Here is a 20,329-nt window from a genome sequence, read left to right on the forward strand (position 1 = left end):
GCTGCCCTGTGCCCCACGTGGCCTGGGCCCCATTATGTGTGGTCACGCTGCCATGGGCCCCACATGTGTAACCAGGCTGCCCTGAGTCCCACATTGCTGCCTTTTCACAGTTACCGATGACTAACAGTTATCACAGTTTTCACAGTTACATGATGACCAATCATGGGTCCTGCTTGCCTAGGGACAAGGGAGTGGTATTGGGACCTCAGCACCATTAGCTTACAGACTTTTTTAGGACAGTGACATTTGTGTCTATTGCCATTCTTAAAGCCCTGTAGCTTTGATCTTTGAGCACAGCCACATTATAATTCCGAATGATTTATATAGAAATAATAATTTAAGGCCATATAATACCTCTTTGATTCTGCATAAAGAAAGTCAAGTGTTTTATCTTATTGCAGAATTACTTTAGTTAATAAATCTAACAATGGACAATTTTGGGTCTATATTTTGGTATGCCAGTGGGCACTAACGGCAGCCATTTTGTCCCCCATGCCAGGGAGTTCCCCCTTGTCTCAGCATGTCAACCTTTTTTTGGCAGGGAACATGGGATGATGTGTTTTTTTCTGTAACTACTTCATACTGGCATTGGGGCATTCTTATCAGGGCCCAAGAAGGCTGAAAGGCTAGCCAAAGGATGAGGGGATTCGGGAAATGGGGCACTCATCAGAAGCATCTGGTTCACAGACTCTGTTGATGAGACAGGGAGCATTCACACCAGCTGGACTGGTCCACATCAGTTTTCAGCAAGTCCAGGGCTCACAGTCGTTAAGAGCAGGTTGTAGTCAGCAAGTAATGCTTAGATGTGTCTGCCAGTCAAGAGGAAACCTGTTGAGATAAGTTTAAACTAAGAACAGAAGTTAAAATTGTGTACGCAAAGAAAAAATAATACTTTTGAAACTTTTAGACCCATATTGAAATCCATATCACAGAAAAAAAGCAGATAATGGGTATCTGTAAACAGCAGGAATAGACTCATACCTTTGAGTCCTAGCCAAAACTACAGATTTTGGTTAGAAGCATATATATTTTTCTACTGTCCAGAAAGTCAGGTATGAATTGGACAGAGATGTCTTTGGACTGATGAGAAACATCTTCAAGTCTCTACCTAGATGACAACCAAAATAAATGACCCAAACAGTAAGTATTCATTGCTCTATCAGCTTATCAGAACTATACCATAGAAGGCAAAATAAATCAGAAATATTTTCCATATCTTATACCACTGTAACCTGTATTTACATTTTAAATCATTTTTGAGACCCTCAAAGCTTATGATCTTTTATATCCTCGGACCTTCACGTATCTTAAAACAATGTCTTCTATGAAGAGACCTAGTAGCTTTAGAAAAAGCAAGGCTTGGTTTTTATATATATGAAATGAGTTAACAAGCTGGCCATAACCTTGTGGAAGGATCTGGATAGCTGCTGTTGCTAAGCTAACAAAGTTATAGCTATCCCAGACGTCAATACTATCAGAGATCCCAGAAGGATAAATAAAGTATACCTGAACATACTTCCGAATCTATTAAGAATGACGGGGACTAGAGTCCATATACAGTTAGCAATACCCAGGTCTCCACACATTGGAGGCAGAAGTATCAGGACAGCAGTCTTACAGTCTTAGCCAGGCTCATGAGGTGATTTTTTTTTTCTTGTGAAAGAGGGACATGAAAAAGACTGACCTTATTTTGTCTAGGCAAAAGTGGTGCAATCAATTCTTCAGTGTCCTGCTGTTGGTCCACAGTCTAGGCCAGGTCCTGGCAGCAGGTGTTGCACTGGGGCATCTTGACCAGTGGTCAGCATCGTCATCATCCAGAAACATCATGGTGTCCCATAATCTTCTCTGGAGACCTTGGGTCACTGCTAGGATCTCGGAGTCTCTGTCTAATATAATAAGTGGCCGGCTGAAGGCTCTTCAGGGTGGTGGTTCTGGAGCACTTGCGGATCCCAAAGAGCCCCCAAATGCTATGCTCAGATCACAGAGTGCCCCCAAAACAAACTAGGAGACTGAATCCTGTATGTAAAAGCAATGAGTCTTTATTCATACATAGGTTTGCAAATTCGAACTCTCCATTTGCCCAATGTATTGGAGTGATCAGAGAGCCCTGAGTTCAGTTGGGGTTGGGTTTTTATAGTAGCAAATGCAGGTGAGGGATTTCTAAGGTCAGTATTATGATTCTTACAAGCTTTCTGCCTGCTCTTCCTCCATGTGCCCGGAGCCATAGATGCAGGAGCTGTTATGTAGATGCATCTGTTGGGGCTGAGTTCCCCATGATCTGTTGATCTCTGTACTGTATACAGCTATGGTTTTCTGTGCTGATCTCCATTTGCTCTTTTGATGAGTGGTGGTAACTCCACTTATCCAGGAAAGGTGGTTCACACGCCCAGCTTTACCATTCTACGTTGTCAATCTCTTTGACTCCTTTTGTTATTCTTTTTTTAAAAGATTGCATTGTTATGAATGTCAATGGTATTTATAAAGTTAGACATTATAAAAACTATAAAGAATAAAATCACAAAGATACATACTATAGCGCAAAGAAATTGCTAGTAAGGTTTCAAATGCTTTTTAAGTAAAACCTGTTCAAGTTTTTTTTTTTTTCTTTTACCGCATATTAGCTTATTATCCTAAGTGCTCAAGCAAATCTTTGGGTAATTTCCTGTAACAGGAACCATTTGTACTTACCTTCATTCATCCTTCCTGTCAAAGTATTATTTTATATTACTTTATTTACTAGTGCTATGGCAACTGCTAAGTACTTATTGTGTATTTCAGAAACTACCTACATGCTAGTGTAAGCAAAACTATACCTGACTCCCACTTGGGCTGGGGGAAAAAAGCACAGCAACCATGTGCCCATCATTGTATAGTTAGAAGTTTGTTACATGCTGTGGATGGAAATCTAGGGAACGCAACAAGTGCATTACAAGAGCCTGACCTGAGTTTGAAGTATTATTAAGATTTTCAGATAGTGACAGCAAATAATAGTTGCTTATATGCATGTCAAATCAGGGAAGTGCAGGCTTAACAACCATCCAACCACAAATGGTAATAGAAACCTATGGGCTTTTAAGATTCCTAAGGAAAGAGAGTTTGTAGCACAGAACCCTGCCAGGCCACCCCAGAATGGCCACGCGTAGGAAGATGAGCCAAAGAAGGATGCAGGACCATGTAGTGGAGCATGGGTAGCCACTCAGGTCCCCAATCCCTGTTGAAAACCAGCTATCCCCCTTTCAGCCACCATCAATTATCAATAGCTAATTGTCCTCTTAATTACCATTCTCAGGTCTCTATCTTTCTCAAATGAAAGCAAAGCAAAGGATTCACTAAGTCTTTCCTGTTTCTTATTAGTACTTGAGCAAATCTTTTAAACCGGTTACATTATAAAAAAAAAAAAAGATGTTTTTGCATTTCTTTGATGAGTTCATTTTTAGCATTTCAGCACTTGTATTTGAATAAGCTTTCAAAGTTTTAAAATACATAAATATGTACATTACAGTAATCATAAAAATAGATCTGGAACTAACTTACGGTAGAAAGACGGGAGGGAGCTCAGGAAAACTGCTTTAAGAAAGATAACACAGCTGATACTTAACTAAATGAAGGAATGAACTCGGGTCTTATGATATTTCCATAGGCCTCTTGACTAAGTATGTGTCCTCCGCACAGTGGGGGTAATCTTACACACGTGTGTCACCAAGCATGTTATGCGGATAAGACATACAATATCCGATGGTAGGGAAAACACAGAACAACGATAGACGATATGGGCAGAACAGCTGTGAGAGTGGCTACTGCTGGGAGAGCGTGGGACAGGATTTAGGTCAGAGGGACAGGCCCTTGTGAACAGGAGTCTTCCCAGGTAGCAACATTATATATTCCTATCAAGTCTCACGACCTTAGAGCTGGAAAGAAATCCTTACCCAGATCCTCATTTTACAGAGATAGATTGAATGACATCATGGTTACTTAGCAACAAATATGCTATTCACATCAGGTACCTTAAGCGCCCTCAGTGTAGATTTTCTGATTGTGTCAGAATAACAATTTAGATGATCTCAGAGCAGTGGAGAAAAATTGTTTCTATTTTTAAATGGGGTAAAATGCTAATCTAGGTTGTTCTAGAAATTTCTGGAATCTAGATTTTGGGGTGGTCTCCAATATGTTAGCCACTGGATACTTGCTGCTAGTATAATTTGAAAAGGGATACAATTCCTCTCGTTCATTTAAGCATTCGTTATCATCACGTGGCTCATGAAAGGCAAATAGGACAGTGTAGATTATAGAATTTGCCATCATTGCAGAAAGTACTGGATAGTAGTGATGCGGATTCTAGGGCCTGTCCACTCTCAAAGCCATAAGCATTGCTGGATTCCCATCCCCAACCACATCCACTGACCTAAGTTAAAATGCCATTTAGACTTTCTCAGACTTGAGACCCGATGTTTGAAGTCAGAATTAGGAAGCTACGTTAGAACCCCACAGAAGACAGCCAGCCCAGTAAGACCTCAGGAAGGTTGCTGCTGTCACAGCTACAGTGACAGAGAGAGGATGAAGGGAGATGGGGAGTAGCGTTTACCAGAAGCAAAGTGCTTGCGGACAAGTGTGAAGACCTGAGTTCAAATCCCCAGAATTCATGTAAAGGCATGTAAACGTGTTATCACACTTTTCTAACCCCAGCACCTCTACAGTAAGATGGAAGGCAGAGTTAGGCTCACCCATGGACGCTCCAGCTAGGCATGGCATACACAGGGGGGAAAAAAACCTCTATGTGGGAGTTATCAAGGTGGTATTTTGTGTCTGTGTCAAGGAGGAATAGCAATATAATTCGGCCACTGACTTTCTCAGTTCCTCCATAACTGTCTTGATTTTTATTTCAGATCAATGGTGGAGAGAAGCGGCCTGCCTCTGATATGGGGAAAAAACCAAAAACTCCCAAAAAAAAGAAGAAGAAGGACCCTAATGAGCCCCAGAAGCCCGTGTCTGCCTACGCTTTGTTCTTTCGGGATACTCAAGCTGCCATCAAGGGCCAAAACCCAAATGCTACTTTTGGTGAAGTCTCGAAGATTGTGGCTTCCATGTGGGATGGCCTTGGAGAAGAGCAGAAACAGGTAAGAGGGGTGTCAGATGGAATCAGCTTGATCACAAACAGGATGGATAGGCTTCTAAAAGAGCTTTGGAAAGCATCAGGGCAAGTAGTCAGTTGCCATAACTATGACTTGGATAGTGTGCCTACCTAAACCAGACTTTAACAGCAGTCCCTTCATCCTGCACTCCCTTTATGCTCTTCCATAAGAAGCATGTTGGTTCCCTTGTTTCAAAGTTTATACAGCACAGCTATGTTGGAAGGACCTCCACATACCCAGCCAGGATTACCTCACTTCTTAATGTTGACAGTGTGTGTGCGTGCGCATAGAGACTAAAAGTCCCCTTTGGAAATCACCCATGCCTCTCGTCAGCACTCACTGTTTACCCTGTTGTCAGTTAACTCTTTCTGCTCCTTGCAAAACAAACCTCAAATCTAAGAGCTTCTCTCCTTGCCCCTTGCCTGAAGACCACCAGGATATGTAATTCAGCCCATGTTTCCAGGCTGTGTTAAATGGGAACAGATTGCCGGCTTCCCTTTCTTTCCTTATGCATGGCCAAGGTGTGACTGAGGTCATGCTTAGGGTAGGGCATGTGAGGTACGCCAGCAGTGCCATGCGTCACCTGGAAGATCTTGAAGAGGATGAGGAGTAAAATTTCAGAAAATAGCTGGAGCTTGCCCACATGAAGAAACAATACCAATCCTGTGTCTAACCTAGAGGCTAGATGGCTATTGTCCAAATGTAGGGTTATTGCCACAAACATTAAATAAGCGTGATAATGAATAAAATTGTCAAAACGGCAACATAAGCACAGCGACTGTGAAATAAAACAAACTGCACTAATCAAGTATTAGGGTCACATTTGATTCTTGATAGAAGTATTTACTGCTCTGCCCCATACCCGGGGAAGTGTATTGAAAAGCTCAGGTGAGATACATGCTGTGCAAGTGTGAAGGCCAGAGTTCACAACACATAAGAACGGAAACCCTCGAAAGCCAGAGATGCTGTCATGTCTATGTCCTAGCACTTCTACGGTAAGATGGAGGGAGATGGGGAACCTAGCACTTCTACAGTAAGATGGAGACAGAGATGGGGATATTCCTAGAAGCTCATGGGCCAGCTAGCCTGGCATTCAGAGCAGAGAACAACATGGAGACCCTGCTACAAACAACATGGAAGGCCATGGCCGGCACCTAAGATTGTCTTGTGACTGCCACACATGTGCCTTGGCATGCACAGGACCATACTCACCCATTCTCTCCCTCCCTTACTCCCTCCCTCCCTCCCTCCCTCTATCTGTCTATCTATCATCTCACACACACATGCACACACACACACACACACACACACACACACACACACACAGTGGAGAGTAGATTGGGACTTTAAAAAAGCATAGGTTCTCAATGAATCTTAGTTTATGCCAATATATATGCTCTAAGTCGGATTTATACTGTTAAAAGATATTTGGATTATCTCCTTTGTTCTACTCAGTACTCACAGGTCTTTAACGAATTGTCCAAAATCTATGAAGTAGAACGAAGTAGCAATAAGTTCCTTCATTTATCTAACCGATGTTTGAGCATCTGGTTGCCAAGCACTGTCTAAAGCTGGTAGATTTGGCAATGATCAAGAGAACTGGGTCTCCACTGTGCAGTTGATCTCTCTACACCTGCATAGCTGGGACTTAGCTACAAGGAGGAGACTGTGACATTTAACTCACAATTCTCCCCCTGATAAACTCTTAGCAGCAGTGATGGTCACCATGATAATACCAGATGCCAAGAAACAGAACGTATCCTCCCATTGCCCGACACCTCTAACTACTGAAAATTACCCTTCATGATCTGGAATTTCTACACATTTTCTTATGTCTTCAAGGTTGCCAGGCAGAGGGAATGCCAACAAGACCTTCTCTGCAGAGTACAGGGTGCTAAGAGCCACCTGTAATGGTAGTGAACATACCGTGAGAACTCAGTGTACTTGATTAATATAGCAACTTGACTGGTATTGAGCAGGTAACGTTGCAGTGTCTACTTCTAATTGAATCCTAATATGATTATTTCACTTCTAATTGAATCCTAATATGATTATTTCAGAATTTTAGAGTCAGTTTCTAGATAGTTCCTAACTGAGATCAATTATCTCCCATACTCCCAGATCTTAGATGAGGTTTCCAAATGGGGGTGGAACTGTAAAGATGGCTTCTCTCCAGTTAGTAGGGAATTCCTGAATGCCGGGCAAAGTACATATGGATGAAAGAGCCCAGCCCTTGTCCCTGTTCTAGGAACAATGTCACATCCATACCTACCTATTCTGCTCTTCTGCTAATCCCTTCTCCCCAGGGACTGTGCACAGTAACTCTTGTTGATCAGAAGGCAGACACGGTTCCCCTTTGCTCTGCCTTGCCTTCTGCTCCTTCAAAAACATCCCTTTCTCAGGCTAACATCTAGTCTCCGTGGTCCCACTTGACTGAAGACTTTCCTACATTCAAATTCAGGGTTTTCAAGAGAGTTATAAAGACTTTTCATAACCCACGAGCTGTCCTTTGCATTTCCAATATAAAAATAACTATCTGTACTCTTCTTTCTGGTGGAGAAAAATAATAATCTTCATACAATCAAAACCAGATAATTCCAAAAGACAGCAAGGGTAAAAAGAGCCAAGTTTCATCCACTGATTGCATTATAATAATGATTTGTACTTTTAATATAAGAAGAGAAGAATATTAAAATCTTTCAACGTTCTTTTTGCCTAGCTGTATAAGATTAATTGTGTGTGTGTGCAGAGGGAGTGATTACATATATATATATATATATATATATGCATATGAGTTACATATATATGCATATGAGAGAGATTTTATATATATGCATATGAGAGAGATTATATATATATGCATATGAGAATGAGAGGAGAGAGATTGGAATGCTATTATCCACTGTCTTCTTAAAAGAGGACATTAGTCCCATCCCCGACTCTAGGTTTCAGAGTAGATATGATTACAGTTACAATGTAATAGTCAAGGCTTCTTAATCAAACACCTATAATGTCAAGACATCTTCCCTTCTCTTTTACATTTTACTTCTCAATAAGTAACTCAAAATGAGTCTTCCCCTGAGTTCTCGCGTGTGGAGGTAGTTAAAGTTTATGGAGGGGTGTTGGAAGGCAAATGCATTTGGTAGATAAAGAACAGACTCATATAATAGTTAGACCATACGATTCATATCCCAGAGTCAAAATCTACTGACCGAAACTGGTTTATGCCATGATTGTCTAAGAAAATACTTCTACTGATGTTTCTTGAAAGATGTATTTTTAATTTTGAGTACTTGTTTGAGAGTTACCCAAACAAGGTGTTGTGAGCAATTTAGGTTGCCCCGGGATGGTCTGTGGCCATGCCCGCTGTTCCCTGTTGATGCCGCAGGGATCTGGGAGCACTGATTCTTTCCATCTAAAGATGCTCTGGCTTAATAAAGACACAGGCTGTGCATTACTCTCAACGACTGGATTGCAACACTGCGTCCCTCACACACAGGGCGCAGGCCCATGGCTGCACTCAGAGCATTGGTGTCCCTTGGTCCAGCCACCACTCTGCTGCACTGTGGCTGACTGTCACTGACTGCTTGCAGAAGATGCCAGCGAGGCAAATGTGCCTGCCTAAAAGACACTCCGGAGATCCAAAAACTGTCAAAATTATCCCAGGATGTTATATCTGCTGCATTACCGCCCATTCATTCCCTGTATTGTGCCAACACACTATAATATCTGCTTCAAACTTAAAGGAACTGTACTTTAATATTCAGATCTGGGGAGCCTACCTACTGTTCCATATTTTTAAAGGAACACGCCTCAATTAGTTTAGACAAGCCCACAGGATGGTTTTGCACTGTGTAGGCAGCTTGGCTAGGAGGTGGAGCTTTCATGTGCTATAGTGAGTTGGAAATCCTGTTGTCAAAATAGCCCACAGCTGTGAACAGCTACAGCTAGAAACACAAGCTGGAGGAAATGGGCAGAGTTACCAATGACTTATTGGGGACTCAGAAAATTACAATATTTAAGGGAAAACATCATTAGTGAGATTAGAGTTGAATAGTTTTCTGCCAACCCAGTAGGAACACGCCTAATAGAGCTCTGTGCTTCCATGGCATGCCTGCTCAGTGTGGCGCCCAGGCAAAGTGGAAACCCAGCACAGAGGGCGGGTCTTCAGCTTCTAGAAGCCATGGTGAGTGAGAAACTGTGTGTACGTTGGTTCCACGAATACTCTTTCAAGGAGGAGAAATCCAAAGGAAGCTAAAAGAAGTGATAACAATTCTCAAGAAACGCAAAATCTCCTTTATGAACCCTTCCCTCCAAAGACACCGAACACACGCCCCATCTCAGAGATGCCTCCATTTGAATGCTTGGGAAGACAATGCAGAATCTGGAATGCAAAGAAAGTTGTGCTTGGGATTCCAATGGGGGCAGGGGTTTAAATGCTAATGACTCGGAAGACAATGAAGAACCTCTCTCAGAAGCTTACCAAGTTGTTTAAAGGACACCAGATGGAGAGAGGGGGGCAACCAAGGATGGCTGTGGTGCCAGCTTTGGCCGCTTATCTTCCCCTGACTGGACCTGCAGAACAAGGAAGATAAGTTAACCATACCATCCTCCTGCATCGTGGTCTCAGGGTTTCAGCAACCCTGGGCATCTTTTTTATAAGGTTCTGTCTGAATTTCTCCTCGTTCTGTGACTTTGAAACGCTCTGATTCTGGTCACTGGTGGTATCAGGCCTGAGCATATAATGGCGCTATAAGACAATTCAGAATCTGTAAAACAAAGAGGCTGGTCAGCTTTCAACAGAACATGTTGGTCCAGAGAGCCGTAACGGGTTCTTGAGTTCCTTTTAGTCGTGGAAAGTCACCTTAAATCAGAACCAGATGGAAATGACTACATGAACCTTAAGTTCCTAATTGGAGACACAGTCGGGCTGTAAGACATTTAGCAAATTACAAACAAAATGTTCTTGTTTACATTACGTTTAAATGGCTTTAAAGCTGCAGCCAAGAGCTAAATAAACATGCTGTTGTGCTAAAAAAAAAAAAAAAAAAAAAAAAAAAGGAGTGGGAAGCCTACTCGGATTTGGCGTATTCAGGGGAAACCGCAGCCCACGGTGCCGGAGAGTGGATTTTTGTAAATGCTAGTCCTGTCGTGGAAGAAGAGAGTGGATTTACCTCGCGATGCACAGCCTAATGAGCAGATATCACTTGCAGGGAGCACGTTTGAATACTGTAGCATATGCCTTCTTTCGGGATGCATAATTCATATCCAAGGATATTAGCCCCAGCAGTTCAGCTCAATAGCAGCACCTCATTATTTTATCTCTCAGTATTTATTCCTATGTTTGACGCCTCATGAAATTACTGTTAATGTGTTTATATAAGGGCAGATCTGACACAAGTGGGAAGAATGTAATTTCCTCCTCCTTCTTCCTGCTGCTGTGTCTTCTTCCCGAGTAGAAGGGGCAAGTGTAAATAGTTAATTTGCTTCAATTATGAGCCTGTCCTGCTAAATTAGAAGCAGCAGGGATATGAAGAGCCAGAATTATACTTCGGAAGCTGCTGATAGATCCTCAGAGTCCACGAATCAAATCATTTACTCCTTGTTGCTGCTCAGACACCCACTACATAAAGGCTGCTCTGGTGTTTGCCCCTCATCGTAGGACAAAATTTGGATTTTATGTCAGCTATACTTAAGGTTAACGAAAGTCCTGCCACACTATAGCATTGGCACTGTATAAGTTTATCTTAGTAATTTATTTATAAGCATGTCGTGTTTCCCATCCTCTAAAAGATGAAAGATAAGGCGTAGGTAAAGCAATTGTTTATTCGGAAGCCTCAGCTCTTTACCTAAATACACAAGGCAGCACTTAATACACACACCACACATATACACACACACATCACACGCACACTCAAACACACACACACACATACACACACAAACACACTAACACACACGCACACACACTCACAGAGGAAGAGAACATAGATTTGACAGGGAGATGTCAGGAAGGACACAGAAGGAGTTAGAGGAGATATGGACGGGTAGATATGATTCAAATCCATTTCACTCCTATATGATAGTCTCAGAAAAAAACAACAAAACTATAAAAAATAATTACTTATGAAAGACTTATAATATTCAAATAATATATAAAGGAAATCTTACTTGGCAAAAATAATAAAGACCACAGCATGTAAGCAATATTTATATTCATAGAAATTTGCAAGTGAGCAATTAGATTATAACTTGAGCTTCACAAGCCAAGTATTTATATATACATATACATGCTGATACACTAATGAGAATGTGCCACAGCATCATAGGCATAAACAGGAGTGATTCAGGTGTGTGAATATTTATATACTATACGCAGTGGGAGCTGATCATTCATTTGAAAGTTTCCATAGCTTTAGTGAGGAGATAACTCCAATATGATATTAATTCCATTCAGGTTTGCTACAACCTACCATTTGTTCATATGTTCAAGGTAGATTACATGTCTATCAACTTCTCTGTTTCCATTGATGTATGTTTTAATTTTCAAGATACAGTATGGCAGTTTTTCCTTAGCATCCTTGCTAATGCTGACTCATAAAATGTGAAACCCCATTCCAGGGACTTTGATTCAATAGATATCGTCGTGGGAGGGCCTAGCACTACTGTTGTCAATATGAGCTCTGTGGTTAACAGTGACCATGTGTGATTACAGCCTGCTGCCTTTGCAGTTATTTTATGTAAGTGCGCCCTGTTATCTCAACACCATAACGGCATCGCCCGCCAACACATTTCTCAGAATCCTCCCCGATCATTTGGTGATGTCTGACTGTGTTTCCTGAGCACCTATTATGCATCAGGTACTGCCCGACATGCTGGGCTCCTACCATGAGGAAGAGATCCATCCCACCCTGTAGTTTCTAATTTCAGGAGGCTTCGAAGGTTATTTCCACAGCTAGGGGGAGACAGTGAGCAAACACAGATGACTGGCACCAGATTGCTTTGATTTGCTCCTGATTCTGCCCTATTTCACTGGTGTGTGAGTATGGTGTGTGTGTGTGTGTGTGTCCTGTTCTGTAAAATGGGTGTAATAATACCAAGGCAACATTCTTGTTGGAGAAACTAAAGATACATAAAAGAGAGTGTGTGCTGACAACAAAAAACACGTAGCCAAAGAATAATTTAAGTGTTCTTTTGGTTTTGTGTCCTTCGTGCCTCACAATATGTTAGGCACACAGGAGTCAGTCTGTTGGTTAAGATCAAACAACATGATATTCAGCTCATCATCTCCATTTACTATATCAGCAGATACATTTTACAGCCATCTCTAAAGCCAAGCTGCCCGTTTCTGGCCTCTAGCAGCAAGGGACCGGTGGCACCCTGACCAAGTATGTCAGACAGTCTTCAATGTTTTCAATCCTCTGAACACTACCTTATGAAGTCTTTCCAGTTAGGGTATCCTTAAGAAAATGTAAGCAAGTTTGACAAGATGGGTAGGGGCCCGTATTGAAGGACCACGCAGTGTGTAAAACACTGATGCCTGTCTCTGACTGACCTAAATAATGGCGTTGCTGAAAGCGGGTTTACACATGAAATTTCTAAAGATGTGTCTCTGGGAGGGTGACGATGTTATTCTTATTCGTACATAATTCTGTTGCTAAGCATTTTCTATAAATATGAAATCACAGTGGGGTGGGGGAGGCATTTGCACTTATCCAAAAAGGAAAACACCTTGTCAGTTTTTAAATGGGGTTTGAATAGAATTCAAAGTAAGAAGGATTTTTGCCCCTTTTCTTCTTATGACTGTAACAACTGTTGAAGTAAACTGGCTAGAGGTTATGAGGACGAGCCAGAAGAAAAGGAAGGAAGAGGGAATTAGCTGGTATTTATAAGACTTTGCTTTTCTCCATTAGCTGGGTGGATTGTTTGTGGAAGAAGAATGCAAGAGGGAATGAACAGAGTGCATCAGAATTTTCTTCTTTTAAGTGTGTCGTATTCGCTGACATTGAACTGCTGATTTTAATTAGGGACTATCAGCCTATAAAAACCCATGTACTAAGTGGTATTTAGAGCGTTCAGTGAATCACGGGATCATATGAACAGGATGTGTTCTCCAGAACTGCCATCTGATGTCTATCTATGTGTGTTTCGGGTGAGCTGTTATATATGTTTTAGCTTAACCAACTAGATGCAATTCTTAGATAGGAAATGGTGGCTTTCTTGGAATAACAAACCACAGCATATAAGTATGTTAAGGCAGGATGAATTCAAAAGTGTTTGGATGGGTTGGGGAAATGATAAATGCTGTATTATGATTTTTAAATCCACTTCTGGCCAGCTTTGGACTTTATTTCAAACAGCTGTGGCCCATTTGGAAGCCATTGTGCAGCTCAGCAGAACACCAATATTTACTGTGTGAATCACATACCTTTAAAATATTTGTCTTTTCCTGAGAGAAACTATGTCTTTCCCAAACTTAACTATGACATAAATCAGATCCATCCTCACAGGTCAGGCGCATGCCCTTGATCACAGAGGTGATTGCTCACCGTCAAATACAGTCCCACAATCCCTTTGGTTTCTGCAAATGAGGGGCTTTCTCCATCCGTAACTTGAAGTTTTGAAACATCTTTTAAGAATGTTTTTTTTTTCCAGTTATCTTGAAACTTCTGCTCTAAAGTAAGAATTTCCCCTACTTCCTTTACATGTGGAATTCTTACGTATGACTATCATTGTCTCGTGTTTAAAGTCTTTGGACATTTCCATTAATACTGGATTCAAACAGTACCCATGTTAGAGAGACGTGTTAGCGAGGCACACACAGCATGCAGTATTGGAACCATTAAGCAATTCTCAAAGGCAGAAGATCTAATTATTACTGGTAGACAACTTCAGATTTTCGCTCTGATCTGGGTTACCCTCCTTTAAATACAGTTATAGAACTGTACCTTCTGAAATGACCCCCCCTTGAATTCTCCCACTGAACATCTGCAGTTGTTAGGGAGCCTGCAGACCCATCAATCCACGTAATGTGAAGAGATGGGCTTACGCTGCCCTAAAGTGGTGTTTGGGCACTTACACAGTGATCCCAACATAGCCAATCATCAATAGTCACTGGGGAGTCATTTGTGAAACAGGGATCTCTGAATGCTAGTCAGGTATCCCATAACAGCATCGATCTTGGGTGGAACCATGCCGAACTTTCAGCCTGCGGTGGGGGAGTCACGTGCCTCTTTGTCCAAGTTGTTCATCAGCACATTGTAGGAAGTGTTAACGCTTGGTGTGATGCTGGTCGCCAGCAGCCTCATGAAGGGTACCGGCATGCTTACACTGTAGCAGTTCCACTAGACACCAAATGAAGGAGAGACAGGAAGTGCTAGAATCATGCCGTCTTACCTTTTCTACGTAGGAAGCAATACCTTGGGTAAGGCTAGAAAGCAGCATAGAGTATAATTCTCTCTAAAAGAAAAATGAATGCTAACTAGCTAATGTGACACACATCATAGCATATTAGTCAAAATCATGATATAATTATTTAGGACACTTAGAGGTGTCAAAGTTTTATTTACTAACTATTTTCTCCAAAACTTTCTAAGATGTCTGTGTGTATGGGAGAAAATACCTCTCAAAAACATTGTGTGTGTGATGCATGCATGCACAAGAGCGTGTAGGCACATATGCCTCTATGCGTACATGCAGAAATTGCAAATGACTCTGGGTGTCCTCCTCTCTTGTTCTCTGCCTTGTTGCCTTGAGACAAGGTCTCCTTCTGAACAGGAAGCTTGCCATTTAGGCTAGGCCTGCTGCCCAGCAAGCTCTTCTCTCAACATCTCCCTGTCTCTACCCTGCGATGCTGGGCTCACAGGCATGCACAGCCATGCTGAGACATTGACATGACTCCTGGGGATTCCAAAAGAAGCCCTCATTCTTGTAGGCAAGCACTCTTCACACTGACCTATCGCTCCAGCCCCCTCAGAACCACTTTAAGGTAAAAAAGAGTAAGGAGTGTGCTTAAAGCCGTTGTTTACAAATTATGTCATAGAGAAATGGGCTGAAGAAAACAGTCGTAGGAGAAATCTCTCTCACAGAAAAAAAAGGAATAAATCAATAAAGATCAGACGCTCTCTGTTCCTAAATGTGGCTGGACCGAGTAAGGTCATATTGTTCAAATTCTTGACTCTAACCGTCATATGTATTCATGTAAGAATTTCCACAGAAGATTCTGGATTTGGATTCTGCAATAGTTGTGAATCAATGACAGTCCCATGCTTTAATCAAAAGGTATTAACTTTTTTATTATGAATAATAAGAAAATTCCTACACAGGATTTCGAGTTCTGTTTGGTTTCTTATTTTAGTAAAGATGATAGGATGATCAAATGATAATATTACACTGATTAATGTGCCTTTGTTTTAATTCACTTTTCTGTATAAAATTATAGTTGTGAAAGTCAAAACTGCAGCCTCCCTAAAGGAGAGTAATAACATTCATTTCATGGGTCCTGTTATAATTCCACTGCGAGTGTAGTTATTTGTTTACCTGGGCAAAATGTTCCGCTGGAGTTAAAATATTCATGAGTAAGTAATAGTTCTTAGATCTTGCATTTCGAAGTCTGAGCACAGCAAACCTCGGTCTCTAGAAAGTAAAGATCGCCCTCTACTGCTGGCTGCTTGGCCTTAGACACAATCCTTATTTACTTCCTGAACAGGTTATCCACTTCCCAGCATCAACCTCAGTCTGGTTAATATTCACAGCAGGGGAATGCATTCTCAGCTTCACAGTAAATGTTAAAGCGCATCTTGTTCATCTGAACTGGTTTTAGAAGATTGCAGAACTTTGGAACCTTGAAAACTCAGCCTCAGGGAGGAAGATGAAGCCCTCTGTACCCCGGCATGTCCTCTGTTTAATTAGTGCGCCGTGACCTCTGGCACACCGGAGCTGGTCACTTCCCAGGTTTCAGTTTCCGCTTTTTTATTTGGTTGCCAAGCCTCCGTGACTGTCTGTTCATTGCGGACAACTCTTACGAGGTCCCCATAGCTGTCATCGTGTTTCTGTTGGAAAGTACATGACGCGCAGATCACGTGGCATGGCGGGTTGCGTCCGGTCCCTAGCCATCCACCACTCCCATCTTAGCCTCATTGTACTCTTGCCTGCCGCTCCTGGCTCCCAAATCCTTGGAAATATAACTTGGAGGCTCTTAAAATTGTGATGAACCCGCAACTGCCAATACCTGTGCGTTGATTTCCATACTGAATACGATGCATCGTCCTTGAATCCCATTTCGGTTTTGTGTTTGGCACGGAGCGCAAACCTTAGAATATTACTGCGCTGTTGAATTACTGCCTGCTGTATAAATATGAATGTCTTATTTCTGGGTGAGGCTTCATCACTGCTGCCACTTATTTCCATGCTCACCAATATCTGCAAAATGCAAAATTTTACAATTGCTGCCTCCTTTCTTACAGAGTTTATTTTGCTTCTTCTTTCAAACCTGTTTCAGGAAGAAAACACACTCTTTGGGAGCTGTATATTATTATAAAATTATCTCTATGTGTGTACAAGTACCATTCTGCATTGTCCATCCCTCGAAACAAAAGCAGACACGGGTCTAATTAAAGACTTTCTGCTGCCCTCACAGGTCTACAAGAAGAAAACTGAGGCGGCGAAGAAGGAGTACCTGAAGCAGCTAGCAGCTTACAGAGCCAGCCTCGTATCCAAGGTAATGTGCGATTGTGTGGCGCTGTGACAGGCTGTGACCATCTCCACGCAGACTCTAATAGTCGCTTAAAAGCACAAACGATCGTGTTAGCATTTCTACACCATTTTCTTTGTTAAAAAAAAATTACACCCAAACAAACCTCTGTGCTGTGGAGATATGTCCATCCCCAGAAGACCAGAGCTGTGTCTGGCCTTTGGTAGACACCGTGTACCTGTGGATTGTTGTTGGGTTTGCAGTCAAACGCAGCACATTCTTCAGCAGGAGCTGACCCCAGTCTAACGGGTACCCTCCTTCCGCTGTGTGGACCATTTCTGAGGAGACGCCACCCACTTTCATTTCCAGTTTCTTTCTATCAGCACCAGGATACAAAGTCCCATCATCCTGTTCCTCAATGAGAGGTCGGAAAAATTAGTGCTTCAGAATGTTTATATGCTAGTCCTTGCTTATTACAGGTAGTAGAGAGTTAACACTGTTTGGTTTCATGTTACTAAAAACTCACTTCCTGCCTCAGTAGGGTGACTATGAATCAACAGGGCGACATTGAGAAGGACTTGACATAGAAGCTTGTCAAATTCAGATCGCCAGCATTTTGTGCGTTGTGGCCATAGGCTCTGGACTGCATTGCATTTGTCCCCCCCCCCAAAAAAAGAAACAGCTTTCTTTTTCTCATCCACAATATCCATTTCTGTTCTGGCAACCCTTCAAAAAGTACATGCATAGGTTTTTATCAGTCAAAATACACACTGAGCTCGATGGTGCAGGGAGGAGAAGAGAAGGCAGATGACAAAGGCAGGAAGAAAGACGTCAGCCGAGTATTGCTCCGCTCTGACCTTTGCTGCATGTCGAAGCAATGCTATTGCAGGAAGCTTACTGTTTATGTTGGAAAATCAGATTCTTCTCTCTCACCGTGCCAATCCAGTTCCCCACTTTCTAATTTCTCTAACTGCTTTTAAACGTGTTTGTGTGTTCAGCTGAACTCCCAACTCAGTATACATGCAAAACGCACACAACGCCCCGAAAAGGTCCCGACAAAGGAAGCCCCCATCACATGTAGGATCCAGCTCACCCTTAGCCACACTGCCGTTAGCAAATTCCTATGGCCCGAATGTAAGAGGATTTAGCTCGCGTGATTTTTCCATGAGAGAAAATCAACATGGGACATATCTGTCCTTATGCAACACCTTCTGGCTAATGACATGCAGGTTACTGCAATAGTGCCACCGTACTGGCTAAGCCTTCACCTACAAAGCATGCATCACAGCTTTTGCTCTTAGCTGCAGCTTTCCTTCCTGTTCAGTCTCCAAGCTGCAGCCCTCAGAACTTGGCAATTTGTATAAATGCTGCAAATTGCCACTTCTACATTTAAGAAGCCAAGCACATTTTTCTTACGGCTTACTCTGACATTTTTCTTCTCTTTAGCGGTAGGAATTTTTGCTGGAGCTGTTGAATCTCTATGTGTGGTTTTCGATGGTGTGTATACAAATTGAAAGTTTCAATCAGTCTCCATGGGTCGAAGAGATGACCCTGAAATGCTGCTTGTGAGCAAGTATTTGCTACATAGCCTTCTCCACGACGACAGGAAATTCCCAGCCTATCTCCCAGTGCATGCGGCACTGTGTATAAAAATCTAGTGTTTTTCCAGTTTAATTAGGGTGAGGCAAAGAAGGACCACTCAAATGGAAATACCAGTTTTTCCATGTTATAGTCTTGTACTATATTATAAATTTTAAGCATCAGAGAGGTAATTATAATTCCAAGACTCTACCATGTGCCAGCCAGCCTCTATTTTTGTTGTTGTTGTTGTTGTTGTCCACTGATTCATGGATAGGGTAGCAAATTTTTCCTGAGCATGTGGATGTACCCCCATGACAGACAGCAGACAACAAGCAACCTGGACTCTTCCTATAAAAGATGTGTTTTAGTCGTAGAAGGCCACCCCACGGCCACGTCACAGAAGCTTGGCCAGACTGATTTGCAGAGCCTCTTGGGAAATGTTCCGTTGGGTCCACAGGAGACTAGACCTCACAGAGCCAAAATGTCCAGAGGAAAGCGAGGACGGCTGCTCAGAGGAGGCCAGTGTGGTCACACCTGAGCGGCTAGAGCAGCCGTGCGTGGACCCCATACATGACCATGAAAGGAGCTGGGATTTGTTCTTGGTGTGGGGTGTGGGGGGGGGGGGAGTGGGCATTGGTAGGGGGCTGAGCTGTAGGGGCTCCCTTTATGAGAAAGTGCTCACTTAGAATCCACAGGCTTTATTCCTTGGAATAGGCTTGGTCACCAGCATTCCACTAGAGAGGGAAAGAGTAAGGAATGTCAAGGCAGCAAATGTTGCTTCTGTTTGGTCCTTGTCTTTCTCTGGGCTGTGTTATTCAGGGTCCTAAACACACCACTCTCCTGCATGGTCCAAGTCCCCGCTGTTCTGAAGTTATAGTATGACAAGACATATTCTCTCCCTCCCTCCCTCCCTCCCTCCCTCCCTCTCTCTCTCTCTCTCTCTCTCTCTCTCTCTCTCTCTCTCTTTTTCCTCCCCTCTTACTCCCCCCCTCTTTCTCTCTACCTCCCACCCCCAAAGGTGGTCATTCCAGTCATGAATCACTATGTTAGCCTCACGTGTGCATCCTGGGTCCTTACCAGCCTCTTCCAGCCTCTTCCTACTGCCCAAGCATGCCAGAATTGCTGGGGGCTTCAACTTGAGTTCTGTGTGCAAACAGCACTGGGAAAGGCCCACAATGATTGATATAAACACTATTATTTTTAAAAAATTCAAAAGGAAAAACACTGGGTTAAAAGATAGTAATAAAGAAAAGAAGATTTCCACGTGAGAAGGTTGAAGCACGCACAGGTTGTTGGGCAGAGCACTACCCACATGGCATTTGGTTTGAGTGAGGGGACATTTTAAAGGTGAGGCACAAGGTCAGGGGTGATTGCCAGTCTCAAAGTGTGAGATATAACAATCCCTTTTCCTTGAAACTTTTTAAATAGTAAAAACTAAGGTTGTGATTAAGCAGCTAGAGGGTATTCTGAGGTACCTTCATCTGTGTGTCTATATGTCATTAAAGGAACCATTTTAGAGGACACCATTGTCAATCTGGAAAAACTTCCAGGGGAAGGGGACAGAAGAGTCAGCAGTGGCTGATAGATAGCAAAGGAACCTGAGTTCCAATTCCAACTCAATCCCTTCCTACCTGCTTGTCCTTAGACAAGATACTGGACATTCTAAGGTTTAGCTCACTCCAGTATTAAGCAGAGAAGATCACATGACCTTTTAAATAAATTTTCCAAAATAAAATAAGGAAATCTATAGAACTTGATGTTACAGTTGAAGGCATTATGCTAGATGAAGTAAGGCGGTGGCATGCACACCAAGGCCTGAACAGCTGCCCGGGTAGTATCTAAAATAGCCTGGCTCACAGACTTAAAAAGTGAAAAGGTGGTTGCTACTTACTGGGGGTGAAAGAGGAATGCTAGCCCGCGGGCATCA

General features: G+C 42.4%; 1 protein-coding gene across 5 annotated transcripts in view; it reads left to right on the forward strand.

Annotated features, from left to right (window-relative positions):
• The window catches only part of Tox (thymocyte selection associated high mobility group box), a 289,722-nt gene that overhangs the window by 252,361 nt on the left and 17,032 nt on the right, over window positions 1-20,329 (forward strand). For all 5 annotated transcript variants that reach the window (XM_085677029.2, XM_085677030.2, XM_085677031.2 and 2 more), the window contains 2 exons: window positions 4,884-5,114; window positions 16,768-16,848. In XM_085677029.2, coding sequence (XP_085533155.2) covers window positions 4,884-5,114; window positions 16,768-16,848 — 312 coding nt within the window. The remainder of the gene's footprint in view (window positions 1-4,883; window positions 5,115-16,767; window positions 16,849-20,329) is intronic.

Source organism: Myodes glareolus, chromosome 16 (assembly GCF_982192425.1).
Source record: "Myodes glareolus chromosome 16, mMyoGla1.1, whole genome shotgun sequence".
NCBI lineage: Eukaryota > Metazoa > Chordata > Mammalia > Rodentia > Cricetidae > Myodes > Myodes glareolus.